Genomic DNA, 17,924 nt, shown 5'->3' with positions numbered 1-17,924 from the left:
TCATTCTTAGGATTTTGTTTTGTTTTGTTTTGTTTGAGACAGAGTCTTGCTCTGTCATGCAGGCTAGAGTGCAGTGGCATGATCATGGCTCACTGCAGCCTCGGCCTCCTGGGTTCAAGCTGTCCTCCTGCCTTAGCCTTTCAAGTAGCTAGGAATACACATGTGTGCCACCATGCCTGGCTAATTAAAGAAAATTTTTTTTGTAGAGATAAGGATCTCACTGTGTTGCCCAGGCTGGTCTTCAACTCCTGGCCTCAAGTAATCCTCCCACTTTGGCCTCCCAAAGTGCTGGGATTACAGGCATGAGCCACCACGCCTGACTTTATTTTATTTTTCTTAAGAATAATATTTCTTTTTTTTTTTTTTTCTTCAGACAGAGTCTTGCTCTGTCACCCAGGCTGGAGTGCAGGGACACAATCTCGGCTCCCTGCAACCTCCACCTCTCTGGTTCAAGCGATTCTCCTGCCTCAGCCTCCTGAGTAGCTGGGATTACAGGCATCCGCCACCACTCCCAGCTAATTTTTGTGTTTTAGTACAGATGGGGTTTCACCATGTTGGCTGGGCTGGTCTCGAACTCCTGACCTCAAATGACCACCCACCTCGGCCTCCCAAAGTGCTGGGATTACGGGCATGAGCCACTGTACCTGGCCAAGAAAAAACATTATTCATGTGTTCTTGCCTCTTCTACTACTTCTTGTATCACAAGGATAAAAACAGTTCATGTCCATACATACGAATGCCTTTCATCATCTAAGAAAAAGAACTTAGACTTCTCAGACTTCTCTTTGGGCCTCATCCTAGATTTTGGGAGACATGAGTTTCTGCTGATTTATACTGTTGGCCTGTGGCCCATTTTCTTTTCAGGATGGAAGCATAATAGCTGGGCTGTCCCCTCCCGAAGGTCGGTATAGCACACAGGAGCCAGGGCACATGTGTCTCCTTCAGATTTTTCCCCTTAGCATTTTCATATGAGAAATTTCCAATATATAAAAATGTTGAAGGAATTGTACAGTGAATACCCATGTAGCCACCTCCTACATTGTACAGCGTGCATTTTGCTCTATTTGCTTTATTGCAAATCTGCCCGTCTATCCCTGTCTCTGTCTGTTCATTAATCCATCTTATTTTTTAAAATTATTTTTATTTGTATTCTTTTTTATATAAAAATATTAAACAGAGATGGGGTCTCACTATGTTGCCCAGGCTGGTGTCGAACTCCTGGGCTCAAGTGATCTTCCCGCCTCAGCCTCCCAAAGTGCTGGGATTACAGGTGTGAGACACCACGCCCAGTCTTGTAACTTATTTTGAAATGAGTAAAACAAATAAGATTATTGACTGGGCACTTTGGCAGGAACATCACCTGAGGTCAGGAGTTCGAGACCAGCCTGGCTAACATGGTGAAACCCCATCTCTACTAAAAACACAAAATTAGCTAGCCGTGGTGGCAGGCGCCTGTAATCCCAGCTACTTGGGAGGCTGAGGCAGGAGAATCGCTTGAACCTGGGAGGTGGAGGTTGCTGTGAGCCAAGATTGTGCCACTGCACTCCAACCTGGGCAACAGAGCGAGAATCCATCTCAAAAAAAGAAAAACAGAGTAAGTTGCAAACTTCATTCACTTCAGACCATACATATTATTAACTAGAGTTCAATGTTTACTTACATTTTTTTAGGTAAAATTGTGAAATACAATCTTTTTTTTTTTTTTCTGAAACAGGGTCTTGCCCTATTTTCCCCACTGGAGTACGGTGGCGTGATCATGGCTCACTGCAGCCTTGACCTCCCTGGGCTCAGGTGATCCTCCCCTCTCAGCCTCCTGAGTACTGGGACTACAGGTGCGTGCCATCACACCCAACTAATTTTTGTATTTTTTGTGGAGACAGGGTTTTGCCATGTTGCCCAAGCTGGTCTTGAACTCCTGGGCTCAAGTGATCCTCCCACTGTTGGGCCGCACGCCTCCCAAAGTGCTGGGATTACCGGAGTGAACCACTGCACCCAGCCATAGTGATCTTAAATATGCCATCCCATTCATTTGACAACTACAAATACCTGGGTAGCCTAATCCCCTTTCAGGATCCAGAACATCCATATCACCATCGCCCTGGAAAGTTCCCTCATGCTCCTTCCCAGTTGGTCTGTGCACCAGCACGCTTAAGGCAACCACTGTCCTGATTTTTTCCATCATAAGTTAGTTTAATGTGTTCTAGAATTTCACCTAGATGGAATCAGACAGCATTTCATCTTTTGTAGGCTTCTTTCACTCTGCATGTTTTTGAGATTTGCTCGTGTTGTGTGTATCACTAGTTTGTTCCTTTCTGTTGCTGAATACTGTTACATGGTGTGAATATACCTGTTTGTTTACACTTTTTTTTTTTTGAGACGGAGTTTCACTGTTGTTGCCGAGGCTGGAGTGCAGTGGCACGATCTTGGCTCACTGCAACCTCCGCTTCCCAGGTTCAAGTGGTTGTCCTGCCTCAGCCCCATGAGTAGCTGGGATTACAGGCACACACTACCATGCCCAGCTAATTTTTGCATTTTTAGTAGAGATGGGGTTTCTTCATGCTGGCCAGGCTGGTCTCGAACTCCTGACCTCAGGTGATCTGCCCGCCTCGGCCTCCCAAAGGTGCTGGGATTACAAGCATGAGCCACTGCACCCAGCCTGTTGACACTTCTTATTGGTAGACACTTGGTATGTTTCCAGTGTTGGGCAATTATGAATAAAGGTGCTTTGAATATTGTTCTGTAGGTTTTTTTTGTAGACACATGTTCCCATCTCTTGGGTAAATACCTAGGAGTGGAATTGCAGGGTCAAAGCTTAGGTGTATGTTTAGGTTTGTAAGAAACTGCCCAGCCAAGCGTGGTGGCTCACACCTGTAATCTCAGCACTTTGGGAGGCCAAGGCAGGAGGATTGCTTGAGCCCAGAAGTTTGAGACCCACCTGGGCAATATGGCAAAATCTTGTCTCTACAGAAAATACAAAAATTAGCTGGGTGTGGTGGCACATGCCTGTAGTCTCAGCAACTCAGGAGGCTGAGGTGGGAGGATCACCTGAGCCTGGGAAGTTGAGGCTTCAATGAGCCATGATTGTTCTACTGCACTCCAGTCTGGGCGACAGAGTGAGACCCTGTCTCAAAAAAAAGAAAGATGGCTGGGTGTGGTGGCTCATGCCTGTAATCCCAGCACTTTGGGAGGCCGAGGTGGGCGGATCACCTGAGGTCAGGAGTTCGAGAGCAGCCTGGCCAACATGGTGAAAGCCCGTCTCTACCAAAAATACAAAAAATTAGCCAGCCATGGTGGCAGATGCCTGTAATCCCAGCTACTCGGGAGGCTGAGGCAGGAGAATCGCTTGAACCTGGGAGGTGGAGGTTGCAGTGAGCCAAGATCGCACCATTGCACTCCAGCCTGGGTGACAGAGTGAGACTCTGTCTCAAAAAAAAAAAAAAAAAAAAAAAGAAAAGAAACAACCACGTTGCTCAAAGTGGTTGTACTTTTTCCACTCCTACATAGTGTGTGAGAGTTCTGGTTGTTCCACATCCTTGCCAAAATTAGGTGTTGACATTCTCTTTAATTTCAGCCATGCTGGTGGGTGTGTAGTAGTATCTCATCATGGTTTTTATTTGCATTTCCCTGATGACTGAGGATGTTGAGGAACTTTTCACGTGCTTATTGGCCATTTGTGCATCTTCCTTTGCAAAATGTCTATTCAGGTCTTTTGTCCATTAAAAAAAAAACAGGTTATTTGCCTTTTTATTATTGAGTTGTAGCAGTTTTTTTTATTTTTATTTATTTTTATTTTTTGAGATGGAGTCTTGCTCTGTCGCCCAGGCTGAAGTGCAATGGCATGATCTTGGCTCACTGCAACCTCCGCCTCCTGGGTTCAAGCAATTCTCCTGCCTCAGCCTCCTGAGTAGCTGGGATTACAGGCATGTGCCACCATGCCCAGATAATTTTTTTTTTTTTTGTATTTTTAGTAGACATGGGGTTTCACTATGTTGGTCAGGCTGGAGTACAATGGCATGATCTGGGCTCACTGCAAACTCCGCCTCCCAAGTTCAATTGATTCTCATGCTGCAGCCTCTGGAGTAGCTGGGACTGCAGGTGCGTGCCACCATGCCCGGCTAATTTTTGTATTTTTTAGTAGAGACAGGGTTTCACCATGTTGCACAGGCTGGTCTCGAACTCCTGGCCTCAAGTGCTCTGCCCACCTCGGCCTCCCAAAGTGCTGGGATTACAGGTGTGAGCCACCGTGCTAGGCCTTGAATTTTAAAAATAACATTTAAAAATAACAAATTTGGTGGTGGTCTAGAGGGTGAACTGATGAGGCTGTGCTGGAGACAGGTAAGAACCTTTGGTAGAGGATGGTGATGGAAATGTTGAAGTTCAAGAAGAATAAACAGTTGTTAGGACCTGGTAACTGATGAATGGGCCACAAGAACAGAGAGTCAGAGGGCGGTTTTCATCCTGGTTGAATGGAGATGTTACTGACGGGAACACAGAAGTTGGAGGAAGCAGGTCTGGGGAGGTCAGTGGCAAAACAATGAATTCCTATTCTGACTGCTTTTAAATTCCAAGTGAGAGTGACGCATCCTAATGGTGACATCCAGTAGGTGGTTGGAAGAAACACAAATTGGAGAGTCCTCAGCAGTTTAGCTGTTTTTTGTTTTTGTTTTTTTCTTTTCAGACAGAGTTTTGCTCTGTTGCCCAGGCTAGAGTGCAGTGGCGCTATCTCAGCTCACTGCCACCTCCACCTCCTGGGTTCAAGCAATTCTCTGCCTCAGCCTCCCAAGTAGCTGGGATTACAGGTGCCCACCACCACATCTTGGCCTCCCAAACTGCTGTGATTACAGGCGTGAGCCGCCGTGCCTAGCCTGGTTTTTTTTTGTTTGTTTGTTTGCTTTTTTGCAACAGAGTTTTGCTCTTTCGCCCAGGCTGGAGTGCAGTGGTGCAATCTCAGCTCACTGCAGCCTCCACTTCGTGGGCTCAGGTAATTCTCCCACCTCAGCCTCCCCAGTAGCTGGGACTACGGGTGCACACCACCACACCTGGCTAATTTTTGAACATTTTTTGTAGAGACAGGATCTTACTTTGTTGCCCAGGCTGGTCTCAAACTCCTAGGCTCAAGCGATCCTCCCACCTTAGCCTCCCAAAGTGTTGGGATTAGAGGCATGAGCCACTCTGCACTTGTCCTGAATTTATTAACTCTAAAAGTATTTTGTGGATTAAGATTTTCTACACATAAAATAATGTCATCTGTGAACAGAGATAACTCTTGTTTTCAGTTTGGATGCCTTTTCTTTCTTTCTTTCTTTTTTTTTTTTTTTTTTGTCCAATTGCTCTGGCTAGGACTTCTGGTTCTTTGTTGAATAGAGTGGCAAAAGCAGGCATCCTTATCTTGTTCCTGTTCTTACCATCTCTTACCATCGGGTATCACGTTAGCTGTGGGTTTTCATATATGGCCTTTATTATGTGGAGGAAGTTTCCTTCTATTCCTAGTTTAGTGTTTTTCTCATGAAGGGTATGGAATTTTGTCAAATATATTTTCTGCATTAATTGAGATGATCATGTATTTTCCCTTCATTCTGTTAATGTGGTGTATTACATTGATTCATTTTAAAAAATTAGAGATTTATAATATTTTCATTTTTTGAGGCTGGTCTCAAATTCCTAACTTCAAGTGATCCTCCTGTTTTGGCCTCCCGGGTGCTGGGATTACAGGGCTGAGCCACCACTGTGCCCGGCCTTTATTCATTTTCGTTTAGTTTAACCATTCTCACATTCCTGGGTGAATCCTACTTGATCATGGTGTACAATGTTTTTTAATATGCTGCTGAACTCAGCTTACTAGTGTTTTCTTGAAGATGTTTGCATGTGTATTCATAAGGCATGTTGGTTTATGGTTCTTTTCTTTTCTTTGTTTCTTTTTTTTTTGAGACAGAGTCTTGCTCTGTCACCTAGGCTGGAGTGCAGTGGCAACATCTCAGCTCACTGCAATCTCTGCCTACCAGGTTCAAGCAATCCTCCTGCCTCAGCCTCCCAAGTAGCTGGGATTACAGTCGTGCACCACCATGCCCAGCTAATTTTTTTGTATTTTTAGCAGAGACAGGGTTTGACCATGTTGGTCAGGCTGGTCTCGAACTCATGACCTCAAGTGATCCACCTACCTAGGCCTCCAAAAGTGCTGGGATTACAGGCATGAGCCACCACACTTGGCCCATAGTCCTCTCTCTAGTTAATTTTTGGTGACCATCAAAAAAATGCCACATGAATGTGTTCATTAGATTTGAAAATAGCTAGACACTTGGGGCCACTGATAGACATGAACTTGCCAGTTGTTCTAGGCAAGTTGCAAGTTCCAAGTCTTGCCAGTTTACTTTCTGAGCATGTTCACATTTGCCATGAGGAAAACTTTGGGCTTATAGCTCTAAACTAGATCACTTTTCATCTATCAGGGGAGATCCTTTTGAGATGACCCAGGAGATAGCTTCTTTAAAAGTTATACTTCTTTAAAAGGTGATGTGGCTCACACCTGTAATCCCAACAACTTGGGAAATTGAGGAAGGAGGTTCACTTGAGGCTAGGAGTTTGAGACTAGCCTGGGCAACATAGTGAGACCCCATCTCTACAAAAAAATAAAATAAAATAAAAAACTAGTAAGGTGTGGTAGTGTTCCTGTAGTATCAGCTACTTGGGAGGCTAAGGTGGGAAGATCACTTGAGCCTGGGAGTTAAAGGCTGCAGTGAGCTATGATTATGCCACTGCACTTCAGCCTGGGTGGCAGAGTGAGACCCTGTCTCAAAAAAGTTTTTAATTTTTAATTTTAATTTTTATTTTTTTGAGACAGAGTCTCGCTCTGTCACCCAGGCTAGAGTGCAGTGGCACAGTCTTGGCTCACTGCAACCTGCATCTCCCGGGTTCAAGTGATTCTCCTGCCTCTGCTTCCCGAATAGGTGGGATTACAGGCATGTGCCATCACACCCGGCTAATTTTTGTATTTTTAGTAGAGACAGGGTCTTGCCATGTTGGCCAAGCTGGTCTTGAACTCCTGGCTTCAAGTGATCCACCTGCCTCGGCCTCCCAAGGTGCTGGGATTACAGGCATAAGCCACCGTGCCTGGCATCTCAAAAAAGTTTTTTAAAAAAGGTGGGCTCCTATTTGGCTCCATGTGCTAAGGCAGGTACACCTCTCTCTCACTGCAGGTTTTCCAGAAGCCCCACGAGGTGGTAATGGTGCTGCTGATTCAGACCCTGGGGGCCCTCATGCCCTCGCTGCCCTCCTGCCTCAGCAACAGCGTGGAGAGGGCAGGGCCCGAGCAGGAGCTCACCAGGCTGCTGGAGTTCTACGACGCCACCGCCCACTTCGCCAAGGGCTTGGAGATGGCACTGCTCCCCCACCTACGTAAACATTCCTTCCTGCCAGTTCTCTAGCTTGTCTTTACTCGCTCTTTCTGAAGCTTCTGGAGCCTGGATTTGTTTGCCTTTTCAGATGACTGATTTTACAGAAATGGAAGGGATCGGTGTTTTCCTTCTCAGCAGATGTGGAGGGCTTTTCCATGAAAAAACGTTGCCATCAAGGAAATAGTTGTTTAATATCTTTGCCTGGCTCCAGTGCTGCCTGGGTGCCTTGCATGCTCCGGGGAAGTGATGGACACCTCTGCGGGGCTTGGGATATAAAAGAGGCATCACAGTGAGGCAGGTAGATGTTATGGCAAAGAGTTGGCGGCAGATTACACCAGGAGGCAAGTGTGCTTATCCTTTGAAGTCATCACGAAGCCTCAGACAGTTCAACCTCAAAAGTCAGTTTTAGAGAACAAACAGGCTACAAGGGCTTTTTTTTTTTTTTGAGATGGAGTTTCGCTCTTGTTGCCCAGGCTGGAGTGCAATGGTACGATCTTGGCTCACCACAACCTCCACCTCCTAGGTTCAAGCAATTCTTCTGCCTCAGCCTCCCAAGTAGCTGGAATTACAGGCATGCAGCACCACGCCTGGCTAATTTTGTATTTTTAGTAGAGATTGGGTTTCTCCATGTTGAGGCTGGTCTCGAACTCCTGACCTCAGGTGATCTGCCCGCCTCGGCCTCCCAAAGTGCTGGGATTACAGGCATGAGCCACTGTGCCCAGCCTACAGGGGCTTTTTGAAGGAGCAACAGCAAGTGTCCCAGGGCAGGGGAGCTGTGTTAGGACTACAGGTGGTTGTAGAGAAAATGGGCTTTCCCCGGTGGCCGACTGAGAGCAGAGCACCCCTTACTCCCATTTGGGTAAACAGTGCCTGGTGTGTGATGCTCTCCAAGCTCTTTCCCGTCTATGTTAAAAGCTTCATAAATTTTTAAAGAACACAGACCCCGTGACGCATGTTGCTGTCAAATCAGGAAATTGCTTCAGGAAGGCCTTGTTCTGCTGTTCGGCGGCTGTGTGTCACTGACTTGGTTTATTTAATAGTTATTCTCTTTAATTACATCTGTGTATAATTGCCTCGTACGTTCCAGGGAGTGTGTTTATTGTTTGGATTCCTGATGACTCATCGGTGTTTTTGGCATGCTCACAGGTCAGGCCTTAGTTATGGGAAAGGCCCAGTGGATGGGGAAGCTTCCAAGGGACCGTGATGCCTTTGTGGAAGTGGCTAAGGAGAGTTGAGAGAGCTGGGCTAAGGCGAGTTGCTGCAGCACAGTGGGACGAAGGTGGAGCAAGGAATGGCCGCATCCTTCCCCTGGGGATGGATGTAGTGGGGAAGAGAACCACCCTTGAGACAGATCTGGAAGTGCTTTGCTAGTCAGCCATGGGACGAGTCTCACTCCCGCCCAGGCTGGAGTGCAGCGGTGTGATCTTGGCTCACTGTAACCTCCACCTCCTGGGTTTAAACAATTCTCCTGCCTCAGCCTCCTGAATAGTTGGGACTACAGGTGTGTGCCACCACACCAGGCTAATTTTTGTATTTTTTAGTAGAGATGGGGTTTCGCCATGTTGGCCAGGCTGGTCTCGAACTCATGACCTCAGTTGATCGACCCGCCTCAGCCTCCTGAAGTGCTGGGATTACAGCAGGTGTGAGCCACCATGCCCACCATGCTGGGACTTTAGATTTCATTTTTTTTTTTTTTTTGAGACAGAGACTTGCTTTGTTGCCCAGGCTGGAGTGCAGTGGCGTGATCTTGGCTCACTGCAACCTCCGCCTCCCAGGTTCAAGCAATTCTCCTGCCTCAGCCTTCTGAGTAGCTGGGATTACAGGCACATACTACCACACCTGGCTAATTTTTTTGTATTTTTAGTAGAGACGAGGTTTCACCATGTTGGCCAGGCTGGTCTCAAACTCCTTAACTCAAGCAATCCACCCATCTTGGCCTCCCAAAGTGCTGAGATTACAGGCGTGAGCCACCACACCTGACCTAGATTACTAATGATTCTCCTTGAGGTTTTCCAAAAGGGTTTTAGTTTTTCTTTTAACTTAAAAATTCTTTGGAAACACACACGAAAATGAGAGCAAGAACAATCCATAAACTCATCAGTCAGAGCCACCAACAACATTATTTGCTTCCAGTAATACAAATATAAATATACATTGTTCACAAATATTAATATAAATACTTAATATCTACCATATAAATATTATGTAATAAATACATAACATATATTAAATATATTATATACTTTTATATATTTACATTTAATAATATATGTTATATAATATATACAAAATATCTTAAAATATTGGTTGTAGACAGTCTTATATTTTCATTTTTTGAAATGCTCAAAATAATATAATGGGCATTTTCTTATGTCATTAAATGTTTTCCTAAGACATAGTTTTGTTGTCTTTATTTTTTTGTTGTTTTTTTGAGACAGGGTCTTGCTCTGTTGCCCAGGTTAGAGTGCAGTGACACTATCACAGCTTACTGTAGCCTTGAACCTTCTGGGCTCAAGTGATTCTCCGAACTCAGTCTCCTGAGTAGTTGAGACCACAGGCACATGCCACCAAGGCTGACTCATTTTTAAAAATTTTTTGTAGAGACAGGGTCTTCCTGTTTTGCTCAGGCTGATCTCAAACTCCTAGGCTCAAGTGATTCTCCTGCCTTGGCCTCTCAAAGTGCTGGGATTACAGGTGTGAGCTACCACACCCGGCCAATTTACTACCATTTTTAATCACTATGATATATAAAACTATAATGAACTGTTTTACACATTAGTTTTTGAGCCTAGCTCCGATTATTCCTTAGGATAAGTTTAAATTTGCAGTTGCTCAGAAATGAAAACTTTGAAGATACTTGTCACATTTTGTTCTTTTTTTTTTTTTTTTTTTTGAGATGGAGTCTTGCTCTGTTGCCCAGGCGGGAGTGCAGTGGCACAATTTCGGCTCACTGCAGCCTCCACCTCCTGGGTTCATGCCATTCTCCTTCCTCAGCCTCCTGACACATTTTGTTCTTTAGACCTGTTTTTGTATCTATCAGTAGTGAACGAAGGTGCCTGTGTTGCCATCCCCTCACCAGCACTAGATTCTTTTTTTCTCCTGTCATTGCCAGGTTCTTAGACAATTACTGATATATCATTTTAGTTTTTCACTTTGGTTATTAGCAAGTTTGAAAGTTACATGATGAAAAGTATCTTTTCTCTTTTGAATTGCTTATTCTTTAGCCTGTTACTCTGTTTGGGAGTTTAACCTATTTCTGGTTAATTTGTAAGAGCAATTTATTTAAAATAATATATTATTAAATATATTATAAAAAGCAACAAAATATGTATTATAAGAATTAATGATATGGAAATCTGTGACACAAAATAACTCTCCTATAATCCCACTTTAACCACTGTTACAAATTTGGTGCATATTCCTGAAAGATCTTTATATAGTGAGGAATTTTTACCATTGCTTATCAAATATGTTGTAAATATATTGCCTTTTAATTTTACCTTTAACATTTTTTCTATTATTTTAATAGTTAATACATGTACCTAATACAATTCAAAATATAAAAGATTATGCAATATAAAGTAAATTTTAAAAAATTTAGGTTGACTTTATCATTATAGAAAAATCTAGGAAAAAACAAGGAAGGGAAAAGAAATCATTCTCAACTCACCATTCAGAAACAGCATTTTGGGCCAGGCATGGGGGCTCGCACCTGTAATCTCAGCACTTTGGGAGGCCAAGGTGGGGGAGTCATTTGAGTCCAGGAGTTCAAGATCAGCTCTGGAAACATAGACCCCATCTCTACAAAAAACAAACAAACAAACAAAATTAGCCAGGTATAGTAGCACACACCTGTAGTACTAGCTACTCAGGAGGCTGGGGTGCCAAGGCAATGGTGACCTGTGGTTGGACCACTGCACCTTAGTCTGGGGAACTAAGTGAGATCCTGTCTCGAAGAAAAAAGAAAAGAAAAAGAAAAAAGAAATAACACTTTGGATTCTATACATGTGCAGATTTGATTATTACCACGTTAGACCCACGTTACTTTACCTAATCGCTACAAAAACCTTGTAAAATTGGTGCCAGAAATCAAGAGCAGCAGACTTTAGCTGAGTGAGTATTGAAGGAGAAGTAGGAGTTAACTAGATGAAGAGGGGAAGGGACGAAGCCGGTCCTTCCAGACAGAGGATCAGCATGTGAACAGAAGGAAGCTTTTAGGAACTGAGAGAAGGCTGGAAGCTAGAGGAAGAGGGAAGGAGGATGAGGCTGTAGAAGTAATAATAAAACTAGCTGAAGGAGGGGACCAGAAGGATGTGAGGATACCAGTAAGTAGGCTATTACATTTACTAATCCCCTGTTGAGACTGTGTCCAAAGCTTTCTGATTCTGAGCCATGTTTCCATGAACATCCTTCTGTCTCTGTGTATTTGTTGATTTCTTTGAGATGATTTTCAGGAATTGAATTACTGTGTTGTGGAATATGCACATTTACATTCTGATACAGCATGTTTTTCATTTTTATGTGGTTGAACGTAGGAATTTTTGGAATGCCTGGGCTATGGGGTATCCTTTTGTGTTTTGTTTTTGTTTTGAGGCGGAGTCTTGCTCTGTCGCCCAGGCTGGAGTGCAGTGGTATAATCTCAGCTTCCCGGGTTCAAGCAATTCTCTTGCCTCAGCCTCCCAGGTAGCTGGGACCACAGGTGCGTGCTACCATGCCCAGCTAAATTTTTTTTGTATTTTTAGTAGAGACGGGGTTTCACAGTATTGGCCAGGGCTGGTCTGAAACTCCTAACCTCAAGTAATCCACTCACCTCGGCCTCCCAAAGTGCTGGGATTACGCGTGTGAGCCACCACGACCTGCCAGTGGGGGTATTCTGTTTCTAGGAAGTCCTAGGAACATGTGGCATGGGAATTGTTCTTCCTGTATTGCCTTTTCTCTGTGGCAGTTCTTTTTTTCTTTTTTTTTTTTTTTTTTTGAGATGAAGTCTTACTCTGTCACCCAGGCTGGAATGCAGTGGCATGATCTTGGCTCATTACAACCTCCGCCTCCTGGGTTCAAGCAATTCTCCTGCCTCAGCCTCCTGAGTAGCAGGAATTACAGGTGCCCGCCACTACGCCCGGCTAATTTTTGTATTTTTAGTAGAGATCGGGTTTCACCATAATGGGTAGGCTGGTCTCAAACTCCTGACATCAGGTGATCCGCCCGCCTCGGCTTCCCAAAGTGCTGGGATTACAAGTGTGAGCCACCGCGCCCAGCCTCTGTGGCAATTCTTGAACCTGACCTTGATGAGGGTTATCTTTTTTTTTTTTTTTTGAGATGGAGTCTCGCTCTTGTTGCCCAGGCTGGAGTGCAATGGTGTGATCTCAGCTCACCACAACCTCCACCTCTCAGGTTAAAGTGATTCTCCTGCCTCAGCCTCCCGAGTAGCTGGGATTACAGGCATGTGCCACCATGCCCAGCTAATTTTGTATTTTTAGTAGAGACAAGGTTTCGGTTTCTCCATGTTGGTCAAGCTGGTCTCGAACTTCTGACCTCGGTTGATCCGCCCGCCTCGGCCTCCCAAAGTGTTGGGATTACAGGCGTGAGCCACCACACCCAGCCAATGAGGGTTATCTTTTGAAGGGATTCTTATTCGTGGTGGGTCATGGGATTCAGGGGGCTGGTGTCTTTAATAGTGCTTTAGGCAAACAATGTGCAAAGCCCAAATTTATCCAGATATTTGCTGAACTGATTGTAGGAGAAGCTTCCATGAATGATAAAAGCTGCTTAACAAAATGTAGTCCCCTCTGGAGATCAAATGGGGAAAGTTCTAGTAGAGCGCCTCTTGATTGTTGCTTTCCCACAGTTAATTTCAGATTCTTTGTTCATTATCGTTTTACATTTCTGATTACCTATAGATGAACACAATCTGGTAAAAGTCATGGAGCTGGTGGATGCTGTGTATGATCCATACAAACCCTACCAGCTGAAGTATGGCGACATGGAAGAGAGCAACCTCCTCATCCAGATGAGCGCTGTGCCTCTGGTAAAGTCGCAGTGCATCCTGGGGCCACTGAGGAAGCATTCTGTTAGCCAGGGACTTGGCCACGTCTGGGAGAGGGCTGGGGGTTGGGATCCGGGGTGCTGAAATATGACCTTTAAGCACTTGTGGGCTCTTGTAATCCCAATGTAAAATGAGATCATATATTTGCTACCAATTTTCTATTGATTGATGGATTGAGACAGAGTCTCCATCTGTCGCCCAGGCTGGAGTGTAGTGGTGCGATTGATTACAGCTCACTGCAGCCTTGATCTCCTGGGCTCAAGTGATCCTCCTGCCTCAGCCTCCTGAGTAGCTGGGACTCCAGGCACGCACCACCACGCCTGGCTCATTTTTGTGTATTTTTTGTAGAGACAGTTTTGCCATGTTGCCCAGGCTGGTCTCAAACTCCTGGGCTCAAGCAACCCACCCACCTGGGGCTTCCAAAGTACTGGAATTACAGGCATGTGCCACCCTGCCAGGCCCTAGTTTTCTATTTAAAATCCCCAATGAAGGTTTAACAAAATGAGAGGCTTAAATCTTTTGGGGGATAAGCTGATTATCTCCCTGGTTTAGTAATTTCTTACTAAGGCGGTCTTTTGTTTAAGGAAGACATGCAAATGGGCACAGGATCTTAGCACTCATGGGCAATGCTGCAGGGGCAGGTTCACTATGCTATGTGGGCACCAGGGGTGGAACTGAGGCCATTTCCATTTCAAATATTATTTTGTTTTCAAGTCATAAGGTTGTCTAGCATGAGATACATTGATATTTCAGAATTGATCTTATAGTAGTTCAAATCTACTGCCTCTTACCATTTTCTTGTTTTCCAGGGATATACCTAGAAAGTCTATTGCACTTCAGTGCCATACTTGCGCCTGAAGGAAGGAGGCATTTTCCTTTTGCCTTATTTTTTATTTTTATTTTTTTGAGAGAGTCTTGCTCTGTCATCCAGGTTGGAGTCCAGTGGTGCCCAGGTTGGAGTGCAGTGGCACAATCACAGCTCACTTCAACCTTGATCTCCCAGGCTCAAGCGATCCTGCCACCTCAGCTTCCCAGTAGCTGGGACTACAGGTGCACGTCACCATGCCAGGCTAATTTTTTTAGAGATGGGGTTTCACCATGTTGACCAGGCTGGTCTCAAACTCCTGGGCTCGAGCAATCTGCCCACGTCTGCCATCCAAAGTACTGGGATTACAGGCTTGAGCCACTGCACCCAGCCCCCTTTTGCTACATTCTTTGGAGCGTCTGATGAGGAGAATTTGAATCCTAGCTCGAGAGCCAGAGGAAGAGATGCCATCTTAATAATCACAGAAAAAGAGGAAAGCAATGAAAAACATTAGGATCAAGTAGACAGACATTCGATCATGCTTTTCTGCCAGGAGTGAATTTCCATGATCCCACTGATGACTTAGACTGTTCTCCCTAGATTCAGGCTCTAGAGAAGCGTTCAAAGGTTGGGACTATATTTCTGGCATCGTTATTAAGTGATTTTACTACAGATGAGAAGGCTTGGAGGTCTTCCCCTATCTCAACATTGTCTGTTCTAAAGCCTAATGCAGCTTTGTTTGTCTGTATTTGCTGACCAGGAGCATGGGGAAGTGATTGACTGTGTGCAGGAGCTGAGCCACTCTGTGAACAAGCTGTTTGGTCTGGCGTCTGCAGCCGTTGACAGATGCATCAGATTCACCAATGGCCTGGGGACCTGCGGCCTGCTGTCAGCCCTGAAGTCCCTCTTTGCCAAGTAAGGCTGGGGAACTGGGGACCAGACGGGCCACATTGGAGCAGTGTCTGTCCCAGATAAAAATGCACGTGTTCTGTATTTGTTCTCTGAACCCTGGGAAACACTTGCACCTGAACCCAAGAGGATGTTGTTAAGGATATTCATAGTGGCATTGTTTGTAATGGTGGAACATTTGAAACAACGTAAATGTCTACCCATTAGGGAAGGTTACTTAAGATGTGACATATTCATATGAGGGAAACTTGTGCAGCAGTTAAAGTATGTTAAGAAAAAAAAAGAAACCTTAGACAAGTTAAATTTAACAAAGTTTATTTGAACAAGAAAAAGGACCTTTGGCCTGGTGCGGTGAATCACGCCTGTAATCCCAGTACTTTGGGAGGCCAAGACAGGTGGATTGCTTAAACTCAGGAGTTCGAGACCAGCTTGGCCAACATGTTGAAGCCCTGTCTCTGATTGTTCCAAAAATACTGAGCATGCCTCTGTCAACTGTGGAGGCTCCTTGGACCCAGAGCTCCCTGGCATTGCCATCGGGCATCCAGCACCTCCCAGGGCAGTTCCACATAGGCATTTCTATAGGAACACATCATCTGGTGTGGCCAGATGAGCCTGGATGTGTTCTTGCAGAAAAAGAAACATCAGGCTGGGTGTGGTGGCTCACGCTTGTAATCCCAGCACTTTGGGTGGCTGAGGCAGGTGGATCACTTGAGGTCAGGAGTTCGAAACCAGCCTGGTCAATGTGGCGAAGTTCATCTCTACTAAAAATGCAAAAATCAGCTAGGCATGATGGTGGATGCCTGTAATCCCAGCTGCTCAGGAGGCTGAGACATAAAAATTGCTGAATCCAAGAGGCAGAGCTTGCAGTGAGCCAAGACTGCGCCATGGCACTCCAGCCTGTGCAACAAGAACAAAACTCTGTCTCAAAAAATAAAAAATAAAAAATAATAAAAATAATACATTTCCATATTAAGCATTCAAACTGTACAAAAGTATATCTGGAAAACCCAGGCCATCTTCTCTAAAAGGGAAGATTTTGAAGTTACCAAAATAGCTGGTGCTTATAAAATCAGGGAAATCAGGTTGAAGCTAACTTGAGCAGGGTTCAAATGGCACATTGTTCAGTAGTGAGGAGGGTTTGGGGAAGGGTATTAAGGGAGGCAGGGGGCAAGGAGGACAGGGTACACAGGAAAGGCAGGTGCAGGTTGGCCTAACTTGAACTAGGATGAAGCATAGAGTATAGCGGCCAACCGGTGGTTCAAGAAGGAGGGGTATTAAGACTGTGATGGGCACGGGAGCTCTGGACACTTACTAGTGGGGACCTTAGAGATGGTAGTGTTCCTCTCCAAGTAAACTGATGATGGCAATATCTCCTTCCCAAGGAGGTTGTGAATATTAACCAAAAGCATATCATTAAAGCCCCTAACAAGGTGACTCTGACATGGTTGACAATTGGAAATGTGTATTGTGAGAAACAGCTGGAGGGTTTGGGAACAAAAATGATATGATGAAAGCTACGCTTTCCTCTGAGATTTCATGACAAACCATTTAGAATTCTGGATTGACAGCTAATGAAATAGAGAAAGCATTTGCTTATAGCCATACCTGAGAATAGTGGCTAAACAAAACTCCTTCTCCTGCAGTGTGTACCTGCTCTTTCTGCAGAGCACATGGATATTTGCCATAGTTGCAGAGGTGGTGACACGGTTGTTTAACTTCCCATGGCTAAAGCACAATCATGTTCCTTAACATTTCCCTGTCAGTTTGTGCTTGAGGCCAGCCCCTCTCCCTCCTGGGACTTATAACCCTAGAAAGCTGTCACCTCTCTTGGTGCAAGGGGAAGGTGTTGTCAGTGGTACTCTGGGTTTTGCAGCTTTCCACCTGAAAGCATTGAGCTCTCTGTAAAGGGAGCAGCAGGATCATTTGCAGTCAGTGGAGTGGCCTGAAGCCGTTTCTTCCACTTGGTTCGTTGAGTGGCCTGTGTCTCCACTGCATGGACTGACCTTTTGGGGCTGTGCCCTGGGTCCTCACATTTCACTTTCCTCATTTAGAGCTTTGTTTTGGGAGGGGCAAGTGGCAAGGCCTCTTGTGATGCATGCAAATGTCACGGGTTTCGTAGCTTTCAGAGGACATGACTCCCTCCTTTATGTCCAGCTCTGTGCTAGTTCCTGGGGATATAAGTGTGAGGCACAGACTCTGTTCTCCCAGAGCTTAAAGTCTAGCAGCAGCAATAAGCATCATACAAGCTATTTCTTTATCTGGAGACAGGGTCTTGCTCTGCCACCCAGGCTGGAGTGCAGTGGCGTGCTCGTGGCCCACTGCAGCCTTGACCTCCTCGGCTCAAGCCATCTTTCCACCTCAGCCTCCTGAGTAGCTGGGACTACAGGCATGCGCCACCACGCCTGGCTAATTTTTGTATTCTTTGTAGAGACAAAGTTTTGCCATGTCACCCAGTGTGGTCTTGAACTCCTATGCACAAGTGGTCCTCCTACCTCGGCCTCCCAAAGTGCTGTGATTACAGGCATGAGCTACCACCCCCGCCTAATTTTTTTGTTTTTTTTAGAGATGGGATCTCACTGTGTTGCCCAGGCAGGTCTCGAACTCCTTGAGCTCAAGTGATCCTCCCTCCTCAGCCTCCCAAGGTGCTGGGATTACAGGTGTGAGCCACCACGCCCTGTCTAAACAAGCTGTTTAATTACAGTGTTTTAGATGCTGTGAGGGAAAAGTATGTGTGTACGGTGAGAGCAAACAACGCAGCCTGTGAGGGAGGATCTCC

At 45.2% G+C, this 17,924-nt stretch overlaps 1 protein-coding gene and 1 long non-coding RNA gene across 2 annotated transcripts in view; one reads left to right on the top strand and one right to left on the bottom strand.

The window, feature by feature from the left end:
* COG7 (component of oligomeric golgi complex 7) overlaps positions 1-17,924 on the top strand; it is a 64,422-nt gene that overhangs the window by 20,874 nt on the left and 25,624 nt on the right. The window contains exons 7-9 of the mRNA XM_004057352.5: positions 7,194-7,392; positions 13,289-13,416; positions 15,000-15,154. Of these exons, the coding sequence (XP_004057400.4) occupies positions 7,194-7,392; positions 13,289-13,416; positions 15,000-15,154 (482 nt within the window). The remainder of the gene's footprint in view (positions 1-7,193; positions 7,393-13,288; positions 13,417-14,999; positions 15,155-17,924) is intronic.
* LOC129527599 (uncharacterized) overlaps positions 1-17,924 on the bottom strand; it is a 34,096-nt gene that overhangs the window by 10,153 nt on the left and 6,019 nt on the right. Inside the window, exon 2 of the long non-coding RNA XR_010131513.1 lies at positions 11,062-11,192. This is a non-coding gene — a long non-coding RNA (uncharacterized lncRNA). The remainder of the gene's footprint in view (positions 1-11,061; positions 11,193-17,924) is intronic.

This window comes from Gorilla gorilla, chromosome 18 (assembly GCF_029281585.2).
Source record: "Gorilla gorilla gorilla isolate KB3781 chromosome 18, NHGRI_mGorGor1-v2.1_pri, whole genome shotgun sequence".
Taxonomy (NCBI): domain Eukaryota; kingdom Metazoa; phylum Chordata; class Mammalia; order Primates; family Hominidae; genus Gorilla; species Gorilla gorilla.
Note: the sequence above shows the minus strand (reverse complement) of the source record. Positions and strands in the feature narration are given on the sequence as shown.